Source organism: Rhizophagus irregularis, chromosome 9 (genome assembly GCF_026210795.1).
Source record: "Rhizophagus irregularis chromosome 9, complete sequence".
NCBI classification, from domain to species: domain Eukaryota; kingdom Fungi; phylum Glomeromycota; class Glomeromycetes; order Glomerales; family Glomeraceae; genus Rhizophagus; species Rhizophagus irregularis.
The window spans coordinates 1057958-1080302 of NC_089437.1; the positions used below are offsets into that span (position 1 = coordinate 1057958).

The 22345-nt window shown below is 33.5% G+C and overlaps 10 protein-coding genes across 11 annotated transcripts; 5 read left to right on the forward strand and 5 right to left on the reverse strand.

Moving 5' to 3' along the window:
• Positions 1–38: 38 nt before the first annotated feature.
• OCT59_029257 (uncharacterized protein) lies at positions 39–730 on the reverse strand (the record flags this gene model as incomplete). 2 transcript variants are annotated; one of them, XM_066142664.1, is made up of 3 exons in its annotated part: positions 39–302; positions 360–493; positions 562–730. In XM_066142664.1, the coding sequence occupies 3 exons, from the start codon at positions 728–730 to the stop codon at positions 39–41; spliced, it is 567 nt and encodes a 188-aa protein (XP_065994588.1). The 2 variants fall into 2 exon arrangements, with proteins under 2 accessions (XP_065994588.1, XP_065994589.1); XM_066142665.1 differs by lacking the exon at positions 562–730 and having other exon boundaries at positions 360–485.
• Positions 731–1291: 561 nt separating this feature from the next.
• Positions 1292–2766, reverse strand: OCT59_029258 (uncharacterized protein; the record flags this gene model as incomplete). The annotated part of the gene is made up of 5 exons (XM_066142670.1): positions 1292–1455; positions 1500–1560; positions 1674–2128; positions 2205–2631; positions 2710–2766. The coding sequence occupies 5 exons, from the start codon at positions 2764–2766 to the stop codon at positions 1292–1294; spliced, it is 1164 nt and encodes a 387-aa protein (XP_065994590.1).
• Positions 2767–2820: 54 nt separating this feature from the next.
• On the reverse strand, positions 2821–3177 carry OCT59_029259 (uncharacterized protein; the record flags this gene model as incomplete). Its single annotated transcript, XM_066142679.1, has 1 exon — positions 2821–3177. One exon carries the CDS (start codon positions 3175–3177, stop codon positions 2821–2823), a length of 357 nt encoding a protein of 118 aa, XP_065994591.1.
• Positions 3178–3304: 127 nt separating this feature from the next.
• OCT59_029260 (uncharacterized protein) lies at positions 3305–4615 on the reverse strand (the record flags this gene model as incomplete). Its single annotated transcript, XM_025311241.1, has 1 exon — positions 3305–4615. The coding sequence occupies one exon, from the start codon at positions 4613–4615 to the stop codon at positions 3305–3307; it is 1311 nt and encodes a 436-aa protein (XP_025173498.1).
• A 1746-nt stretch (positions 4616–6361) lies between these two features.
• Positions 6362–6562, forward strand: OCT59_029261 (uncharacterized protein; the record flags this gene model as incomplete). Its single annotated transcript, XM_066142691.1, has 1 exon — positions 6362–6562. The coding sequence occupies one exon, from the start codon at positions 6362–6364 to the stop codon at positions 6560–6562; it is 201 nt and encodes a 66-aa protein (XP_065994592.1).
• Positions 6563–9514: 2952 nt separating this feature from the next.
• On the forward strand, positions 9515–9730 carry OCT59_029262 (uncharacterized protein; the record flags this gene model as incomplete). The annotated part of the gene is made up of 1 exon (XM_066142700.1): positions 9515–9730. The coding sequence occupies one exon, from the start codon at positions 9515–9517 to the stop codon at positions 9728–9730; it is 216 nt and encodes a 71-aa protein (XP_065994593.1).
• Positions 9731–11524: 1794 nt separating this feature from the next.
• On the forward strand, positions 11525–12216 carry OCT59_029263 (uncharacterized protein; the record flags this gene model as incomplete). The annotated part of the gene is made up of 2 exons (XM_025311242.1): positions 11525–11678; positions 11759–12216. The coding sequence occupies 2 exons, from the start codon at positions 11525–11527 to the stop codon at positions 12214–12216; spliced, it is 612 nt and encodes a 203-aa protein (XP_025173499.1).
• A 6116-nt stretch (positions 12217–18332) lies between these two features.
• On the forward strand, positions 18333–19542 carry OCT59_029264 (uncharacterized protein; the record flags this gene model as incomplete). Its single annotated transcript, XM_066142713.1, has 6 exons — positions 18333–18379; positions 18478–18517; positions 18694–18720; positions 18976–19017; positions 19276–19298; positions 19385–19542. The coding sequence occupies 6 exons, from the start codon at positions 18333–18335 to the stop codon at positions 19488–19490; spliced, it is 285 nt and encodes a 94-aa protein (XP_065994594.1). The 3' UTR covers positions 19491–19542.
• Positions 19543–19989: 447 nt separating this feature from the next.
• On the reverse strand, positions 19990–20609 carry OCT59_029265 (uncharacterized protein; the record flags this gene model as incomplete). Its single annotated transcript, XM_066142724.1, has 3 exons — positions 19990–20069; positions 20139–20211; positions 20520–20609. 3 exons carry the CDS (start codon positions 20607–20609, stop codon positions 19990–19992), a joined length of 243 nt encoding a protein of 80 aa, XP_065994595.1.
• A 99-nt stretch (positions 20610–20708) lies between these two features.
• Positions 20709–21259, forward strand: OCT59_029266 (uncharacterized protein; the record flags this gene model as incomplete). Its single annotated transcript, XM_066142732.1, has 3 exons — positions 20709–20737; positions 20919–20933; positions 21022–21259. 3 exons carry the CDS (start codon positions 20709–20711, stop codon positions 21257–21259), a joined length of 282 nt encoding a protein of 93 aa, XP_065994596.1.
• Positions 21260–22345: the final 1086 nt, after the last annotated feature.

The window sequence follows — 22345 nt, forward strand, 5'->3', positions numbered from 1 at the left end:
GCTGGCAGATCTTTGGAATCTAGTTTGTAATTAATAATCTAGAGAGATGATACTTCAGCAGGCCTCATGCTCAACATCACTATCACATTCGCGAGATCCTGCATAGAGGGAATTTTAGAAGTATCAATATTCTGGAGTCTCCTAAGCACTTTCTCAAAGGTGAAATGTTCTGGAGTTCTACCTGGATTAGCCAAGTACTTCTCAGTCCGCTCTTGCTGGATTTTGTTGGAAGCTGTAGTAGTCTTTGAATCTTTGGCATAGCGATCAATAAGTTCACGATCGGCCCCATACTCTGCTAAATACTTACAAAATCGTGATTAGTTTGAGCTAGAAGCAACCATTTCCTTATCATCAATTACTCCATCCTTATTTCCTTTTGGTCCCAAAGATAAAGTATTAATGAAAATATCCCACTTATCTTCACTTTTAGCGACTTCTTGGGCCCTTTTCCTGACAGAATATATCTTATTTCTCTGATCTGGCATGAGAGCCCCTATCTGCTCTTTGCTAAATGCACTTTTTTTTCAGTGCCTCTTGTAAGGGCTTCCTTAACGCACTTACGGGCCTTCCAATCTGGAAGTAAAGCATTAAGTTCAGAAGCATGTTTGCTTAATTGTTCTGGAGTTGACTTAGCAGATAAGTTATATCTTTCTAAGAACTGTTCTAGAATCAAAACGAATTTATTAGTTTTTGCTTTTTGGGCCTTTTGGATGGGTTCTGCAGTAGACATGTCGATATAAGTAGACTTCAGTTGTTTCTTCTACTTATATTATGTGAGAAAAAATTCAATTCGAAAAATTTTCCTAATTATAGATTTCGGGATACTATATAGCAAAGGGTTGAAGGAAGGAAAAAATAATAATATATCTTACACAGTCCTAGAGACTAGCTTTGGCCAGTATTGAACGTGAAAGATATGTAACACATTTTTAAATATCTATAATAAAAGTGAAGATGAAGTTTTAAGATTATTAATATCAAAATTACCTCGTATGAGTCACTTTATCTGCGAATACATCAAGAGAGATGGTTCAATCTGTGGAAAAGGAAGCATGAGTGAATTAGGATGCGCCAGACATTATAATGCCTTTCTTCGAACAATATGTCCTGTCTGTAAAAAGGGAACCTATTCCGATACTGGAATCTGTAGCACGCATAGTGGAATTTATGACCGTGCTTGGCATGAAAATAAAAAAAATAAAACAGAATCAGCGGGTTTACAAAGTAAACACGTCACCATCTGATGTAGTTAAGATACTTATCTGAATAATGAATGATCTGGGCTGAAGTATTATTTCTCCTGTCCTATAGAATCGAAGAGTTCCTGAATATCGTTATCTGTTTTTAGCCTATATGGTGAAAGTTCTGGTGCACCTTTATCTCCAAAACCAGTACTATTATATGGCTGACAATTAATTCGATATGAGTATTGCCAAACTTGTTGTCCCTTAGGCCCTATTTTTTTTTATCACTTTTAATAGTATAGCCACACCAATTACCAGCAATTGCATTGATTGCCTTTATAGTCAAATTAAGATCTGGTGTTGTCTTAGCATGAGACTTAAAGCCAAAGAGTGATAAAGACTGATTTCGAATTTCTATAAATCTTTCATATGATTGCGTAAATGCCTCTGATACCATACTACCAGAAAGGATATGCTTGTCATTAATACCAGTAAGCCTAGTATTTGAAAAAGTTCTTGTATAACTTTCCAATGATTTGCTGAATAAGATTTACGCAAGTCTTCTGCCACTGATTTTTCCAGATTCTCTTCAGCTCTATAGCAGGCAATTTCCCATTGTATATTTTCCTCAGCTTTCAATCCCTTTATTGCATTCTCTTCATCATAACCTTGCCTTCGAAAATAAAACAATCGTAAGAAATGCTTCCGAGCTTTAGGCGAACTAAAATTTTCAACAAATTTTCTATTGCAAATATTATTCCAATCTTCGATATTCATGTCCTTGCAATAAAGATTCTGCATATAAAAACATTTAAGTACTATAGTATCTGCGATAGAGCGCTCTTGATCGAATTTAAGGACTTCAGCTTTTTCAAGGCTAAGATTCTGGGAAGTAGTAACTGCATTAAAATCTGTTTCTTTAATAACTAATGCTTCAACTCTAACTTCATTACGGATTCTTTTATGGTTTCCTATAACTTCTCAAACTCTCATCCATTTTTATTAGTTGGAGAGAAGCACCGGTACTGACTATAAGACTACAAAGCTTCTCAATAAAATATCTCGCAGAAAGACGTTTCTGATGCTCAACTTCAATAAAAGTTATTACAGCTGGAGACTCATCAACTTTATAAGAAATGGTATTATTATTCCATTCACGATGACCCTTTATTGCTATAGGTAAGTTATTAGGCCGAGCACTAGTAAGTTCTGCCCAAATATTTTCATGACCTGGCGGGTAAAAAAGCTCATTAGAATTTTTCTGATAGAACAAAGAAACAATACGACGAGGACAGTCACGAATTCGATAAAGCATTTGTGCAAGAGCCTTAACATGAACTGGAGTGGCGATGTTTGTAATAGCTATAACTATATCAAAGTGACCTGTAACCTCGAATGATATTCCCGTCTCCACTGTATTTGTATAAGCTATACAGTCAAGCTCACTCTAAGCGACATTAATATCAGAAAAGTCTTTTTGTCGCTGTTTTCCATCCATATCCCTATAATATGCACGGGCTCTAACAGGTGAATTATCAGACTTAAACAACTTAGATGCTTTTTCTACTAATGCTCTAGCCATCACCGCTCCGGTAGATATAAATGCCACACGTTTACCCTGCCTCAAAAGGTCATATTATATTCGCATGGCTTCTGCTTTACTATTTGAATCATAAATAAATTCAACCGTCTCACCTACACGAGGCTGGTATCTATTATCAATTATGTAAATACCTTCCCCACGATATATCTTAAGGAATGCTAATATTGATTTATTTGCAAAGGCATCCATGGCCAAAATATGTCTCGCAGATCTTAAGACATCATGCATTGCGTTTTCAGATTCCCGTGCATTTGTACTGCTAGAAATTTGACGCATAATGGCATTGGCTTCATCGAGAATAGCCACAAATGGACGGACTGAGAACTTGATATGAAACAGACTCTCAACCTGTACTATGTCCCGCTCATTTATAGATAAGTCTCCTTGCATATTTTGGTAGTTGCAAATTCAAAAGCCAGATGCTTTTAATTCATTAAGTTTGGATTTTGATTCATTGCTAAGAGACTTTCGGTAAGAGATCCAGATATAACATGGTAAAGAAGAAATATCATGTACTTTATCTTTCAATGCCATAATAATCTCTCTTAATGCAGTAGTTTATTTTCCATGTCCCTGGGGGAGAACGAATAAGAGTAGTTGTTTTCTCAATACTCAAGAAATTGGGATATACTTCTGGAGCATCCTTTAATTTTTCTACATTAATTATCATTTCTGATAATTCTACAAGAGGACGTGGATTTGATATAGCATCACCTATTCTTTTGACTATTCCTCTCTTAGGTTTTGCAGAAATTTCAATTACTTTTCCAAATATTAATTCCTTATGATTGGGTTTGTACTGTTTCTGCCAGTAGCATTTAAGTATGAAGCACCCATTACTTCGAAGAAATCCATATATCTGATCCTTTTCATGTTTAATTTCGCAGATAGGACATGCTTTATATGACTTCGCTTGGAAGTTGACAAATCCCTTCTTAATGCTACCAATCTCAAGCCATCCAAATTTTGCTGTAACTAAGCCAGCTCCCGTGTTTAAAGCGGTTTTATCTTCGATGGGTTGGAACTCTTCTTTTTCTAGTTTCTCAAAAGAAAAAGTTCGGGGCCAGATTTCAGAAGCATCTAATTTAGGCTGAACTAAATAATCTTTTAACTTGCAATATCCTTCCTTGATTAAAGAAATCACAGGTCTTTTGACTCTATCTTCTTTTGCTAATCCAAGGAGCCGAAGACTGAAGCGTGATTTATAAAGCCCAAGGTCAATGAATTCAGAGTATAGTTTTCCAACCCTATCAGCAACTTTTTCTACAAAACCCCTAAGGTCCCTATAGTCAATAAAACGGGCATAAGGATACACGATATGCCAACTGCATTTATCAGTATTAGACGAACTAGCCAAGGTAAAAGCATTTAAATTTATGAAATGTTTTAAGCCAAAGTATATAATATCGGCGCAGGCAATTAAGATCTTGGATAATAAATCTTCGCGAGTAATTTTATATTTATCTAAAGAAGGGAGTTCAGGATTCATTAGATCAGGCTTTTGCCTTGCGTCAATATCCAAAACTAGGCGAAGAGGCAGATTTCCATCAATGCACTCATGGGTATCGGGTAACCCATAAACTTCAGATGGATGATTAACTACTGTAAAACCCTTTCCTGCCACCTGAACTATATATTTTGAATAAATCTCTTCAGGATGATAGATGCCTAGAAGAGAGATGTCATTTTTATTATTAGACAAATATTGAAAATACATATGATCATCATAACCAGACTCAAAATCAAGGTCCGCTAAACCAGAAAAGAGTCTAGTTGCTTGTTTTATTACTTCAGGGCGAGGCCTGGGCTTTTTTTGCGCAAGTAGCATGGTAGTATATGTAAGAAACTAGTATAAAATTACATAGAAACTTGTAAATCTTCAAAATAAAAAATATATGTGATCGAATCTAACAATAATGCAGTAGTACCGATATGGTAGTACCCAAAAGTAATACCTAAAAACAATCGATGCAATATTACCCAAAAGTATCCTTTCATAGCAACTATACAAAAAAGAGTTCTAGAAAGGCAGGAGCGAAGAATAAGATATAAAATTGGTAGTAACCCAAGTTAGAATAATATATAGAAAGAAAATAAGAAATTACAACTTAGGATACTACCGGCGATAGGTAGGAAATAGGTCGGAAAGACAGAAAGGTTCAGGAGAATACACGAAAAAAGGATATGAAAGCTGTATAGCCTGAACTAATTTGGCACTTCAAGCCTCATCCTCGGCAATCAAAAGGGTTATGGAAGGCAGGATTGCGCATCTGGGTTAAAGCTGCCGCCCGAAATTATTTCCTAATTCCGAAATAATTTCGGCCAGAATTTTATTTCTGAAACTAATTCTGAAATTCTGAAATTCTTCTGAAATCCCGAAATCTTTCTGAAACTCCCAAAATTGTCCGAAACTTCTCATTGGCCTATTATAAAATCACATGACTTTATAAATTTGCTAAAATTTTATCTGTATTCTAATTCCACAATTCTGGCTTCGTAGCAATCTTCCTGACACGTGTAGCTTCGTTTTAAGCCTATATTCACTTTGTGTAACATCAGTGCATAAAGATGCATAATTTCCTTATATGGGGCATGGCTAAAGCGGGGCAGGGCTGCAGTGGCTCAAAAAATTTTGTACCAGATTCTCCCGACGGCACATAGCGGGAAAATATTTACCCATAGTGGCACAGCTCGTCACAACAGTGTCGCTGTGGCGTGGCAGGGCCGGTCCTTCGTGACGGTGAGGCTCGTGCCAGCACTCGCCACACCCACGAACGACCTCCCAAGCTCAGTCACGGCTCAACGTTAGTGCTGCGCGCCACGGGTAAATATTTTACCGCACGCGCCACATCGTAATCTGAAAATTTTTTGAGCCACATTAGCCCGCTTTAGCCGTGCCCTTATATGGTATATACATTACACAAAGTGAACATAGGCTTAAATCGAAGCTACACATGTCAGGAAGATCGCTACGGAGCCAGAATTATGGTATTAGAATACAGTTATAATTTTGGTAAAAATTTTAATTTGGTCACGTGATATTAAAACAGCTAATCAGAATTTCAGAATAGTTTTGGCATTTCAGAATTAAGTATTTTTCCTAAATTAATTTTACCATTTCGGTTTCGGCAAATGGTAAAATTCTCTAATTTTGGGTGGCAGCTTTAATCTGGGTCACCAACTCGGCACTTCGTGCCTCATCTGGCAATCAAAGAGATCATAAAAGGCGGGATTGCACATCTGGGTCACCAACTCGGCACTTCGTGCCTCATCTAGCAATCAAATGGGCATCTTCAAACCTCCAACTAACCACCACCTCAAATGTGACGGGAAGGTGATGGGGAAGAGCCCGCAACCTAAGCCAGAAATGTTCTGGAAATATTCTCATCACTAGCCCGTAACTATAAAAGGGTGTTCGGTGCCGTAACAGGATCACGTAACTGGCACAGTAAAGCGCAGTACAAATTCAGCATCCAAGCTGGCCTGAAACTGGCAAACTAATAGAAACACTCAGGTTTCCAGTCAGTTCCATGACAGCTCCAGGATACTACCAGGACGCTATCAGGACGCTACCATGGCATTAATTTCCAAAGATCGGCCAAAATTATGGTATAAAGCCAGCCAAAATCTGAACTGCAAATTTACTGCGCCACCTGACGATTTTTTTACACCATTTCAGCAACTTAAAAGGCCAGCAAATGGGCCACATCCTCGACCTCAAATATGGCAACCAAAAGGGTCAAAGAGTGGAAAAACCAACTTTACTCCTATATAATTGTTAAAAGGCTTCAGAATGGAAAAACAAACCTCTGCTCTGCTTAGCGACCAAACAGTCACAGATCAGTGAAAACAGATGGATAGCAATAAAGCATCAGAAGGGCATAGACATTGTAAACGGTCGAATATCAAGCACGAAATAGTGTTTGGAATCAAATATATTCGAATATACTCGAGTATTCATTTAAATTTATAAAGTGTATTCGAATAATATTCAAATAAGTTAAATTTCCTTTTATAGTAATGATTTACATAATTTTTAGCCTGAATTATGATTTTAACTCAGTTAAATTTAAGGATTTAATGCCCAATTAAAATTTTAACTATACTATATCTGGCTAAATGAATACTCGAATAACCACTATGCTTATTCGAATACTTGAATATACTCGAGTTATTCGAATAACTGTTACATGATTCCAAACACTAGCACGAAAAAATGATAAAATTCAATCACCAAATATAATTACCAAATATTAAGAACGAACAAATTAATTATGAATTGACGTAAAAGGATAAATGATTAGCCGAAAAAGGATAAACATTTAGGAAGAGTAATGATCTACACAATGTAATATTTATCGAATGATTGACAAAGAACAAATAGAATAATTAGGGTCGATCAATTGCGGCTTAGCAATCTTTAACAATAAGAACAACTAGAAAGAATAATTATAAGCCACAAAAGATAGATTATAAGCAAAACACATAAAGCGAATTGAAAGAACATATAAAATAATATCAGAAAGATTAAAGAACATAAAATAATATAAATGATAATATAAAAAGATAGTATAAAGATGAAATATAAAAGATAACATATTAAAAAGAACATATATAAAAAGATAGCATATTAAAAGATAGCATATTTAAAATATAGATAGCATATTAGAAAGATAGTTCAAAGATAATATGTAAAAAGAACATAAAAGATAGTATATAGATAGAATAGAAAGTAGCATAAAATTTGTATAAATAGAGAGCGGAATTCAAAGTAATTCCACAGTTCTCATCCACAGAACTCAATAAAAATATAAGTTTCATTTAATTATTTGTTAGTAAAGTTTAATATTAATTAGAGGTAATAGGTTCGCCCTAAACTTTAATTAATGTTTACTTAATTAATTTTAATTGAATAAAATAAAATCTTAAGATGAATTAAATATACATTTTTGAAAAGTAATAATTCGTAGCGAGAGCTATCGAAGTTTGAAATTAAAGGTAAAAGTGGATATAATTTGGGAAAATTTATTAGAGAAGTTAATTTTATTTTATATCGCTTGATGTTTTATATTACTAACGTTATTTATGTCGTGAACCAAGAATGTTGTTATATGTTGTTGTATATTGTTCATTGATTATGTTGTTTGTTAATTATGTCGTTGATTAATTGTTCGTTCGTTTAATTGTTCGTTTGTTCGATTATTCGTTCGTTCGACCATGAGAATGCCCGTTCGATGTGGCAACTCTGTAAATTGATGACAGAGGGAATTGGGGGATCTTAACATGTAAAAATAAGTAAGTATGCATCAATATCTATAAGTAAGCATCACTATGGTGTAAGTAGATAAATTAAGTAGACATCACTATATATATAGTGATGTCTACTTAATCTATCTATTATTGTCAATTTTCCATAAATCGGAAGTGCATATTTGAATATTAGGCAAATTTTAGATTGATTTGCCATTTGTCTGATTTTTTTTGATTTCAACTAGCATCAATTAGCCATTAATCAAATATAATGATTTTTTGCTGGATTTTTATTAAATTGTCTGATTGGCATCAATCAGATATGCCGATTTGTAATGTTAGTTGATTTTGGTCTGATTTTTAGCTGATTTTTCATATGTCCAATTTTTTTGATTTTGACCAGTGTATGGTAAGACATTGGGTTACGGCAAGCAAAGGCTGGAATTTTGAACTTAACCAAGACAGTAAACGAATTGGCTTAGGCAGAAAAGCCTTTTATCCTGAGGCTGAAGAAAAGCTGTATACTTGGCTTATTGAATAAAGATTGGCTGTTACTTATACAATTTTATGAATTAAAATGCAAAATATCCTGAAAGAGCGTGAAATGATAACTTTATATGGTGGTTCAGCAAAAGAATTTAAAACTTCATGTTAGTAGATATCCTTCTTTATAAAAAGATATAAGCTATTCTGGAGATGACGCACAAAGATTTTCCAGAAGCTACCAAGTCAAACAGAAGAAACTTTGGCTAAATTTCATCAATTTATTAATAACTTGAAAACCAGAAAATCTTTTGACTTATGCAATATTTTCAATATGGACGAAACCCTGGTGTGGTTTAATATGGTGAGTAATTTTACTATTGATCAAAAAGGGGAAAAAACTGTTCAGATCTGCAGCACTGGTAATGACAAAAACTGATTTACAGTGGTTTTGACATGTACTGCAGGTAGTATCTTTTTTTTTCAATTTTATGATGAGAAACTTTTAAATTTTACAAAAATTCATGATTCCAATTTACAGATAGAACCAAGCTTCCTCTGATCTGTATCTTTAAAGGTAAGCGATTATCAAAAGGTAAAAAAATACCTTCCAGAATAGTAGTATAGTTTTAAGATAAAGGTTGGATGGATAGTGAATTGATGAATGGGTATATTGATTATCTAGGTGATGAAATTAACAAGAGAACTGGAGCCAGAGCTCCAAAGTTAATGGTTTATAATTCTTTTTGAGGACATTTAGAGAAATCAGTAAAAGAGAAATTCTGTGATTATGGATTTGATTTAGGCATTATACCAGATGGCCTAACAAGTTTATGTCAGCCACTTGATGTTGTGATAAATAAACCATTTAAAGCAAACTTACGTAAGGAATGGCACCTGTAGATGGCTGCTGGTGGTGCTGGATAAACAGATAAAGGTAACCTTCGACATGCCAAATTCAGTGATGTGTGTGAATGGGTGAAACGTTCTTGGGATGGGAATTTCTGATGAGATCATCATAGATTCTTTTAAAACTTGTGGTATCTCAAACGCTTTGGACGAAGTAGAGGATTTTGATAATGAAATTATTGATATTAGTGATGATGATCTGGAGGATGGTATTAATGATAATTTGGAAAACGATGTTAGTGATGACAATTTGGAGGATGACATAAGCTGTGATTATTCGGACATTGGTATAAATGAATAGATAAAGTAATAATTTTGTATCATTTAATAAAGTTGATAAAGTTAATCGATTTGTAATTATAACATTTATAATGTTTAAATAATAAAAAACTTCAATTTTTTGGGGGTGCTTATTTTTAGTATATATATATAATGTGGGGGTGCTTAATTTCGGGATTATACGGTAACACAATTTCCATATATTTTACATTTTTACAATCCTAACTTCCCTTTAAACATGAATCCTTGTCCCTAAAGGAAAGTGTCAATTATCAGCAATTTCCAGAGGAAATCTTAGGAAATTCTCAATTATAAAGGTAGTTTGCTTATATAAAAGTATTTATGTTACACAAGTTTCATCACTCACTTATAAGCAAACTATTTGAATAATTGATAATTTCTTGAGATTTCCTCCGGAAATCACTAGCAATCGGACCTTTTCTACAAAGTTATTCAGAAAAATTCCAGGTTTTCCACATTTGTGAAAACTGATTTCCTTAGGGGGTGACATGCAGGGGGTCGCACTAATTTGAAAACAGCGATAAAAAAAATTCTTAACGAAATTCTCTATCAAAAAAAAAATCTCACTTGTTAAAAAAATTTTCTAACGAAATTATCCATCAAAAAAAACTCAGACTTTTTTTTTATTAAAAAAAATTCCCAAAGAAATTCTATCAAACAAAAAATAAAAATTCTCTACAAAATTTTCTTAAAAAAGAAAAGCCAGTAAAAAAAAAAATTATTCGTGTAAAACAAAAAAAAATTTTTTTTAAAACTACGCTAAACTTAAAAACATGTGATCGACAAAATATCAACCCTGTGCTGACAAAGAAACTAATTTTTGACAAAGATAAAATTATCGAGTATAGTCGGATTAAATCAAACACAGTTGGACAAAAACATCAAGCACAGACGGACAAAAATATCAAGCACAGATGGATAATAATATCAAGCACAGATGGATAAAAACATAAAGCACGGACAGATAAAAATGGGGTCTTCACAAAAACGTGATTGAGATTGAGATTGAAATTTAGTATAGAATTTCAATCTTACTAACATATTAAGATTGAAAATTCTATATGAAATCTCAATCTCAATCTCAATCACGTTTTTTGTGAAGACCCCCAATGCCAAGCATGGTCGGATAAAACCATCAAGCACGTACAGATAAAAACATCAAATAAACATCAAGCACATACAGATAAAACATCAAGCACGTACAGATAAAACATCAAGCACGTACAGATAAACATCAAGCATAAACAGATAAAAATATCAAGCATGTGATAGATAAATATCAAGCATGAACAGATAAAATATCAAGCACTACAGATAAATATCAAGCACATGCTTGATTTTTCACCCGCCCAATGCCTGATAGTTTAGTCCAACTCGGCTTGCCATAGAATAAGTAGCGCTTGTAGTTTCTTAACGGTATTAGTAATAAAAATTATATTTTGTGGGTGAAATTTAACCGTGTTGCACGCGTAACTCGTTATGTTTTTCTTGTCCCGAACTTCGTATTTATTTTTCGCATGTATTAATAAAAATTTTTCTTGGCAAAAGTGATCGGCATAACAAATTGTCACGCCGAACTTGAAATGTGTGACGGCAACAAATTGCATATTTGAATGAATACCTATTTTCAGCAACTGAGATGTAAATAAAGTACAAGATTCTTACGTATATATATGCACAGTATGCTGTCGATATGTGCTGTACTTTCTTTACATCTTGGGAGTATAAATTTTATTTCTCCATATTGTTTACAGTTAATTTTCGGACTTATCTAATCATTAGTGTTTCAATTAAAATGGGTTCTAAGCGTCTCGTTTTTTTGCTGCTCTTATTTTTTGTTTCCATTGTTTCTCCCGCTTGCACCACATTTAGTACCACATGCGACTATCAAACCGCATGTGCATGCCCTAAGAGCAATCCCCAGGGCACATACTGTGGTAGTGACATTGGTAAGCATGGGTCATTTTTGTATTTGTATATATATCATGGCTTGTTTCTTATCAACTTTAACATTTTGGTTTCATTTCAGGATGTGATCATACTCATGTTTATGAATGTAATCCTAACGGTGGAGAATGTACAACTTGTGATTATGGTCTTCGTTTTTCCTGCGCGAATTGCGGAAAATTAGCTTGTCCAAAAGCTCCACCACCACCTCCACCACAAAAACAACCAAATGAACCAGTAAAACAGCCAACAAAGACACCAGAAACCAAACCGCCAAGCCTTCCTCCAGCTGTTTGTAGTAACCCTATAACGCGAAATTTTGTTACGGATTTCTGTATTTTTGTTGGTACGCAGACAATGGTATTAGTTACAACAGGTTGGACGATTGGTGAAATTACTGCAACTTGCGTTGCGGTAGCAGCTCCATTTGCATTAGAAACTTTAGGTGGATCTGAGAGTATATGTCTTCTTGTAGTCTTTCTTGCAACTGAAGCAGTAGCTGCAGGTCTTGTAGATCCAGCATGTAATAATATTTGCTAATTATGATTATGAACAACTCTTTCTTATTTTATGTATCAGTTGCTGTTACGAATAAATAAAGTACCATTTTGTATGTAATCTGATACTCGCTAGGCCATGTGACGTCTTCTATAGTCGCAGTATATCACCTATAAAAACATTTGGCGTAGTTTGCTTGAGTCCTGATTTTTTTTGCTCGAAAGTTCTATTAGCAGTCGGTCAAGAAATTTATCATGCTTTTCCCGAAAGTTCTGGCGTGTTTACATTTGATTAAAGTAGCTCATCTACTGCATTACAGATCTTATTTACAATGAAAAAGGGCAATAGCATTCATTGTATGATATGAATTACCGTTTTTGGGCGCTCCGAAAGTATTTTGCGCATCAAAGCCAGAAATTACGTGTTATGATCATCTACTGCGTCTCAAATCACGATCGGCTCCTGATCTCATACAAAACAGTAATTGCCTTTAAACAGTAATGATAATAGGATTCGAGTGTAATACATCCCATCGTACCATGGAATAGAATTGCGTAGCTCATTAATTTTTTCCTGAAAGTTCCAAGCTTTGCAATATATATATATAATATTACTAATTATGCCCTGCTTTACATTTTGCAGATCCTGCGGTGAAATGAACTGGGATCGCGCGGAGAAATATTTTACGTTGATCTGTCTCTCAAAAAACCGTAATACAACGGTATTTCTTTTAAGAATATATGATGCCATTATTAATCCGGATTGATCCGTTGATTAGCATCACAACATTTTTCTATTATTTTTGTCAAACTGTCAGATTTAAAAAAATTATTCTTCCACAAATTTTATTAATTTTGGCCAAACTTATAGCTCCAACTCAAATAAACCGATGCCAAACCGTAGTAAACCGCGGATCGATCCGTTAAAAACCCATCCGGATCGAAGCACTATTTATTACAGTATTTGATGAAAATCGAGAGAACATATAAAAATGTAATAACTTAAACTGCCGTCTCAACTAATTAAATCGGGTTAAATCCTAGTTTCTTGTGCAGTATAAAAGAAATCCTTTCCAGTGCGTTTACGCAAAAATACAATCTTTAACTGTTATTATCTAAAGCAAAAAAGCTCTAACGAAACATTGTTTCATCAGTAAACATATTTCTCAATAAACTTTACCACGCATTGCTTATTTAAAATGACCAGCTTAACAGGTTCCTTAGGTTCCTTTAAGACCACATCATTCAGCTCTTCGGGTAATATACCATTTTGGGTCATACCCGCCATTTTTTTACTCATTATTCCAGTTTGGATCGCAATTTCTCCGTCAAAAAATCTCCGATGATATCTCTGCACGTGCTAAAATCGCAAATGATCTTATTGCAGAAATCGGAAAAATTAAGACGCGTGATGATGACCTCACCAAAGAGGCGCAGAAAATCTTAACGATGATTAATAACTTAAGTGCCAGACTTGATACCATCGAAGAAGCCTGCCGTAATAATTTTGGCAGAATTTCATCTGAAATAAGCTCTATCAATGCTTTGATCGAATCTCTCCAGAACGAAATAATGATTCGACATTACGCGCTTGCTGTTATCAGCCAGTCGAAACTGATCAGCTGAGTGTGGCAAGCCAATCAGAAACATCAAGCCAGCCACATGCATGTTCGTCTGGAAGTTCTAGTAAGCAATCCGGAATTTATATTCCATGCCTTCATGACTTATAATTCGATATATTTGCAGGCTCTGGTCTAATAACATTAGGAGGTATTAGCTTGGCTGTCTGGACCCGATTCAAGCAACTTTTCGATCAAATAAGGGAAGAAAAAGGACTTAATTCGGAAGAGATGTGCTTTCACGTAGCAATGGAAACCTGAACACTTGGAGGGAAAATTAAGTTCGAGGTTTTTATGAAAGAAATATCACGAAGATCGAAAGGTAGTTACATTAGCACATTAGATGATATTGGTTTATGGATAGATAGTAAAAATAACGAAAACTTTCCCCCTTGGGGCGCTCCAGAGGAGCTAGATAGTTAGTATGGAGTAGCGGGAAGAAACTGCCATTATTGCATTGCAAACGTCTAGGGGCACATTTCTCCCTTGAAACATCCGCTACCCCAATAAAGGGATTGGAATCGATTCTGCGATAGTCGAATTAATCGAAAATCGCATGAAAAAATCGAATCTGACGCCTAAACAATTTTTTCATTCTTATGACCTTTTATGATCTTAGTCAATTGTTTCCATTGATGTTTGACCTAAAATAATATAAAAAATTTGTGTTTTAACGATTAAATAATATTTTAATTCCGGCCGGCATTAAAGCTCGGCCGGAATTAACTTCGTGTAACTTAGAATTTTTTGTGGTACAAAACTTATACCAATTAATCGCGCTTATAAGTAGCTATGTAGCCAAATTTTGTGTAACGTTACTGCACAAAGGCTTTTGCTTAAGCGAAACTATTTCTAATGGTTTAAAGTGGTCAATTTGACTTAGAAAGTGGTCGATTTGGCCTATTGAAAATTCATGATTATTAGCTACTTCAAGGCCAAATTGACCATTTTCAAGAGTGACAATCTTGATGTAAATATTAAAAGAATAATAAAAATTCGATTTTTACGTAAAAACCATGATCATCCAAATTGTAACATCCCAAATGTCATGATTTTTATGTACATAATATCGATTAGAATCGATTAATCGAAACCGAAAATCGAATTTTTAAATCGAATCTTGAGATTCGATTAATCGCGATTAGTCGATTCTATAATCGATTCTCAAAATTAGAATCGATTCCTATCCCTACAGTCCAATATCTTTTTTACTATAACTCAAAAAATGCAATAAAAGGTTTACTGTGAATTTTAAACGTGTGTGCGTGTTTTCGAGTGAATGACGTGAAACGTCGTAAAAATAAATGTTTTATTAGTACAGACTGAAGGATAAATACAAATCGGGACATTACGCCCGTGATATATGCGAAAATAAACACTCCTATGGAGCGCTTCGTAGAAGCAATGGTTCGGGTTATTGCCCGTGATACATGATATCTACACTAACTAACTCGTTTCACTTCTCCGCGATTTTGCTCAATGACTTTGACCTTTTTATTTACCGAGACCCCTCACCACTTTGAGAAGCTCCCATCTGCTTTTGCGCCTCCTCCAACAACCAAACAATATGACCGAGGACCTTTCCACCTTAGTTTGCAAATTCTCGTCTTTGTACACGACAGTCACTGATTCCGATAGCTTAAACGATGGTTTCCCTCCCCGTCTAACATGCACTCCATAAAGTACCATTCGGACGCGTCTGTGACAATTCCGAATACCCTATCTATACTCCGGCCATCGTCGATTTCATCTGCCTTGCGTTTACGTGACAAGGTTGATTCCATCTGCACGGACGCCTGTGCGAACCCTTTCATAAAATCTTCTTTCTTAACTTCGATTACACCAAGGACCCTACCAGTCGGACGACATTCTACTGCATAATCAAGGTTTCCTTGCCCAAACCCTCAAGTTTTTCCGGTATGAGTTTGAAATTATCTTTGTAAAACGAAACCCCGGCAGCTAGGTAACAGTAAGAATAAATGGTCTTCGTTGCCTCATAGGCCCTGTCGAGGGGAGTAACATCTTGACGAAATTTTTAATTCAGCCATTAGATGCTTAACTACAGCTTTGGACTTTTCGCACTACCACACGAAAAAACGGGATACACATCAATGCTGGGATTCGGGTCATCGCTAAGACGTAGAGTTCACACACTTTCGGGAAGGTCCATTCGTTGGAGGGCTTCGAGGAAGTCTCAATGAGTACAGTAAACTTGAAGCTGCTTTTTGCCACGAACACCTGAAGCATCTCACGCAGGTCTTGATCGTTACGAGGGGTATTTCCACTGTCATTTAACATGTTAAGTACTGCACCATCATTTTCGAGTGCTGGTGTCTGATTTATAGCGCGTATGGAGTTTTTGAGGACATCGAGGGTCGCGTGTTCGATATTCACAGTCCACTTGAATCCCTTCGTTCGCTTCGGACTCACGACAACGTCGAATGTTGTAATGCAATAACAGGTTTAACAATACTTCTTATAACCTGAGGTCAGGAAAAAAATACGTACCATGCACGGACTTGTTGAGTAATGCCTGCAACGAAGCGACCTGGTCAAGTAATTCCTGTTCGCGATTCGAAGTGGCAGTCGACGCGGGTGGTTCAACTATTACATGAATACATTCTTCGGCCGGTGAGTCAGGAAATATTTCGAAGTCTTTTTTGTGGCAAGTAGTTCGGGTTGGTCTGATTACGCAAGAGTCGCGATCGTCATGAATTTCCACCTGAGCTTGTCTACAGGAAAATGGTCGAACTCTGGTGCCTTTTTCGCCTTAATAGCTTCCTTGAGCTCGCTAATAGGTTCGTCACTACTTATTTTAACAGAGAAAGCGTTCGCGAATGTGTTTCCTGTTTTTGCGAAATTTTATTGGTGAACAGACATTAACTTCTTGGGTGATAAATGTGCGAATTCCATTACAAGAATTATGGGCAAAGAAGAAAAAACTTAGTGTATATCACCGAAATTGCTTATTTGCGAGATTAGGAAAGGCGAGATGGTTAATTCTGCTTATTACCAACCCAGAATTCATAAGGGTCGTATGGCCGTTTGCTTTATTGTTAGAAATTAATAAAAATCAATGATAAAAGTGGCCACATTGAAGTTGCGGGCTTGTTAACCATAAATAAATTCACATGATATACCAAAAAAATACTCGAAAAAAAGAAAAAATTATGTTCATATGCAAAATAATGAGTTTATTATACACGCGCGTCAGATTTACACCTTAAAATATAAGAAAATTTCAATATTTTACTTTTATTTATGAAATGGTGGAAGTTTATCCCGCGCGTGAGATGTAAAAAACGCTTTTTTTTATTATTGTTATTATCCCGAATTTATTAGTTATTTTTGGGAATTACAAGTCGTTTATCTCGTTATTGCCATTGTGATAATAAGACCTGTGAGTTTACGGTTTGGGATTGAAGGGATTGAGTCATTATATGCTATTTACAAGAATAAGATAATTGGTTGCTTTTTTATTAATAATAGCCCGAAGGGATCCAAAAATATAAGTATTATATATTTACAGTATCAGATCAAAAAAAAAAAAATTCTTATAATTTACTGTGTAATTCAACTATAATTTTAATAAAAATTTAATAAATCAAACTATTTTGCTGATGTCTGAATTGTGTTTTTGCGTTTAAACATTTATGCATTTAATAGTTAATATGATTGTTCTATCTACAGTTTAAAGCAATTTCTTTTTTTTTTTGGTACTTTTAGTACTCTAGATAGGAAGTTTTAGTTTCCTTGTTTAAGATTTGTAATTTAGAACAAAATTGTAGTTGACCTGGATTATAATTTTTTGTTACAGATTTGAATTAATTTATAATTTCTAAACAATGAACGCCCTAAGTCTCAACCCTTGAAAACTTCTTTAAAGAAGACTACCTTATTAAAAAAAAATTGAATGAGAATGTTACACAACACTAGGTTTACAAAATCTGGCTCCCAAAAAAGGAAATGATTGATACAACGCATTACAATTCTTAGCGACTTTGCACGTGACAACTGAAAGTGATGACTTTGACTATTAACATTTCAAAAAAGATTTCCTTATAATAATGGCATATCAGAATGCGGATCAGAATACTTTAGTTTAGTGTTGTAACACTAAGAAGGAAAATTTGCCTTGAAGTGAAATGAATGTTACATAAATTCAAAATATAAATCACACATATACGCAAGGTTAATATAAAAATTATCATTTCAAGTATTCTACGTAATTTGTGTTCAACATGAATTTATCATAAATAAATATCTAATTCATTTTCATATAAATACACCTAAATTCGATTTATTTCCCTTTTCCTATTTCTTGAGCTTTTTCAAGTCTGAGTTCATATATAAAAATGTAACAGGAATTTACACGTTTCTTTTTACTTTATTCTTCGAAAACGCCGAAGTCAACGACAAATCCAACGTTATAGACGTAGAATTGTGAGATTGCACAGAAGACGTGCAATAAATATGTTAAACCGGATTACACAATTACCTTTACAAATTACAAGTGATCCATTCGCAAATCAATTTTTTAATGGTTCTCCTTTTTAAAGTTATACTATATAAAAGTATAATTCTGAGGTAAAATAAAATACATATTTATATGTATAAATGTAGATTTTTTTAATAATATTCTTTTTGCAATTGATTTACATTCTTACTTTTAAATTTCATATTAGATTAAATCTTCGACGCGAAGAGACTTTGCACATTGGATCTGTAAATTGATCGTCCAATTAATTTATTACCCTATTTTTTTTTCTTACATTCGGAAGTTTGCGGAGGATGCCGATACCACGAGTCACATGATACAAACTGTATACGAATAAAAAAAATTCGATAGTTCTCTATATTTCATAGATTAAATTTTTAAAGGATTCTATCTGGTTTTTTAGATTATTACTCTTTTATTTCTCTTTAATGTAATATATCATGCCCATTTTTCTTGTATGAATAAATAAATATGAATAAAAATTTATTATAAGATGCACCGAGAAAAAAAATTCTTGACCACGTAAAATGTTAATAAATGTCATAAATATCAAAGATGTCGAAAAAAAAAACGTTGCTGCTACTGGTTAACACCAGTTTAAAACCAAACCCGAGACCAATAAATAGTGTATTGGTTAACAAATAGTGAGTATTTATTAACTTTTTTATTGTCTTTAACTTAATAGAAGACAACCGTTTATCGACGATGGGTTCGACAAGGCGATCTGGTTTTAGAAATTTGTGAAAGGCAGAGCGGATCTTGTAAAGGGTTAATAGGTTAGCATTGTGAATTATAAAAGCATTAGTATATTTAAGATATAAGGTTTTTAAAGAATCTTTTCAATTTCCTTAATTTCTTTGACTTATCATTATTTGCCTAGTAATATACATTAGATGTTGTAAAGGACATTTTTAATTAGAAATTTTTATAGAGGCTTTCGGAGTATTTTTCTAGAAAAAAATATAGAAAAAAATTTTATGCGTAGAAAATAATATATAAATCATTACGGTAAATTAATTACAATTAATTTATATAATAAAATTATTTGTGTAATTTTAGTAATATTTTATTTAAACATTCTTCCTAAATTTCAGCGTCAAAACTCAAAAGGTAAAGAATATATTGATATTCTTACTCGAACACACTCGTCTTTACATTAAAGACGAACTCCATCATTATCATAATTATTATGGAGCATAAATCTCATCTTTGGAATGTATTTATTATATAAATGATAACAAGTTCTATAGCTAATAATATATCCTACTTTTGATGTATTTTTTTTTGTATTTAACGATCAATGATATGTAATCACCCATTAATTTTATTGTTCGTAACCTGTATACCTTTAAAAAAAAAATCATTCTAATAAAATATATGCTAGATCTTGAGCAAAAATTAGATGTGATTTTGGAAATAATGAGTGCAAAAAAAAATTATTTTTTATTAATTAATAAATTAACTTCGGCCAAATTTGGCAGCAAACCACTGAGAAAATAATACAATTAATTTCAAAAAAAGGCGAAATTACCCTTTGCCATTGCTAAATATTAATATTTAAAATAAATTTAACAGGTTAAAAAATGGTGAAAACACAAAACCTATGTCTATAAGACTATCATAACTAAAAAAAATTCAAAAGAGCGAAGATATATACTTAAAAGAGTATAAAGAAATCAAAAGAACGAAAGATATATAATTAATAAATAAAGAAAGTCCAATAATAAAATAATGCGGATAAGTAATTAAAAAAGCCAAATAGCCAATAAGGAAATATCGCTATAAGAAGCAAGGCTTTGGTTAAATAGCTAAAGACGATTAAATATTCTAATGACTAGAGAAACCAACCACTTCCCAAGAAGCACTTATAATAAGAGTTACATGCTAAAGAAAGAATCTCTTTGAAAGGTAAAAAACAAATCTATAATTAGATTACATAAACAAAGCATAAATATCCATCAAAGAAAGAGTAAAGTTTACCTAATTAATTAATTCACAAAATCAACATTGTAGAAGAGTAGTACTGATTGCTAAAATACTCCCTGAAGCAAAAATAAATCTTTTAGTATAAAGTCATTAAAGTATATTAATGAAACACAATAATCTCTTAATTTCCCAAATATTAAAGATCACACAAGTATTGCTCCATAGACTAACTCTTTATATATTATAACTATTTCGTTTGTCAGTCAAAAATTAGTTCTGTCAAATTGCATTAACATAACGAACTCTAAATAAAAAATAAGAGATTATCGAGATTATCACAACGTTCTTGGAAAATCGTGTTGTATTAATGATATTCAGGATTTCAGGTTGCATTAATGATATTCAGATACTATTCAGATATACTGTAACCGAGTTTTCTAGCGTGATTTTGTTACCAAACAAAGTTAATCAATTTTCATTATATAGTATATAATGACGTCATCATCTGATCTGCGATCAATGTAACTCGTAATGACGCGGTTTTACAGTCTATTCATCTCTCTACTCGTCTATAGAATGTATAGAATGTAATAAGGATCTGGTACCTAATAGTTGATAGTAATAGGCGCGCGCAAAGTATTAAATACCAGTTCCACAGCTCTACAAGCTCCGCACATCATCTATATCAAAATTACGTCCCAGAGTCACCAAATTCATGTTAGTTATAAGTCATGTTATGTATTATTGATTTTTTCGCGTATGCGATAAATCTTTCATTTCTAAAAAAAACTCTCTCTGTATATAGAAATATAGGCTACCAGTTACCTTTCAAGGTTAGACTAAAGGGTAATTTTAAGAAAGTTGATTTTCTCCGAGTCCACGAGTCGAAGCAGTTCCTTCTACGTAGGGAATTGAGAGTTTGGGTTGTTGTGGAAGAGGTTCGCCTTTTATTAGCTTTGGCAGCAGCCTTAGTCTCCTTAGTTTATTGGGCAATGATAGAAGGGAGAGAGCAACAAAAAAAATTATTTCTAAAAAAACAATAATAAAAAAATCGATTTTGTTACTTCATTTTATTTTATATTTTTTATGTATGAGAGTAACGGGTATTAATTATCGGTAAGAAAAAATTTATTATTATATTATGTAATCATCCGATCTTTATTACAGCGCTATTTTATATCAAAAAACTAGATGATAGATGAAAGCTCTTTGAATGGAGCATTACTGGTTTTCTAGATGAATGCAAAATGACTTAAGAAGCTTTAAAAGAGGTGTGTTATTTTTTATTTTGCAAAGTGAGTAACTCCTAAGCAAAATTAGAACGAATTACTCAATTGAGTCGGGGAGTTCACAAATTTTACTTAGGAGAATACTTGAATTGTTTGCTTGGGTTGGTGAAGAGTGATGAGTGATTTTTTTAAGTAGGTAACTCCTAATAAAATCTAGAACGGATTACTCAATTGAGTCGGGGAGTTCACAAGGTTGACTTAGGAGAATTACCTGCTTTTTCTTTAATTCTTTTTACTTTATTTTATTTTATTTTATTTTATTTTTATTTTTATTTTTATTTTTATTTTTATTTTTTTCTTCTTTTTTCTTTTAATTACTTGTTTACTTGTTAACCAACTTAAGCAAACATTCTAACTTTGTTATTGGTAAAGTCTGCTAGTTCTAGAAGAGGAATTGGCTATGTCTTCTTTACCATTAAATTAAATTTAGCACACTATTAACGATTTCTTTTTTTTCATAATAGTAAATACAGAAATTTACTCAGGAAATTGTTATCTGAACTTGTTTTCTGCAATTTCTTTGACTGAACAGATAACTTCATCAGATGAGATACATTCGTCATGTTCAGATGAACTAGGCTAAAGGTAAGAATCAAAACCTTCAGACAGCAAACCCATACAGAAAAAAAAAATGAATATTAAAATCTTGCCTTATAAAACTGTCATAATAAGAACAAAGCCTCTTGATTCGAATCAAACATTACTTAATAACGGATGATTATAATCGGAGGTCACAGCGGGAGTGAAAGGACGGTTGATGTTCATTATATTCATAACGGAGAGGTGGTCAAGGTAATAATAAAGTTATGCACTTAAACAAAGTCTTAAAGTTAATATCGT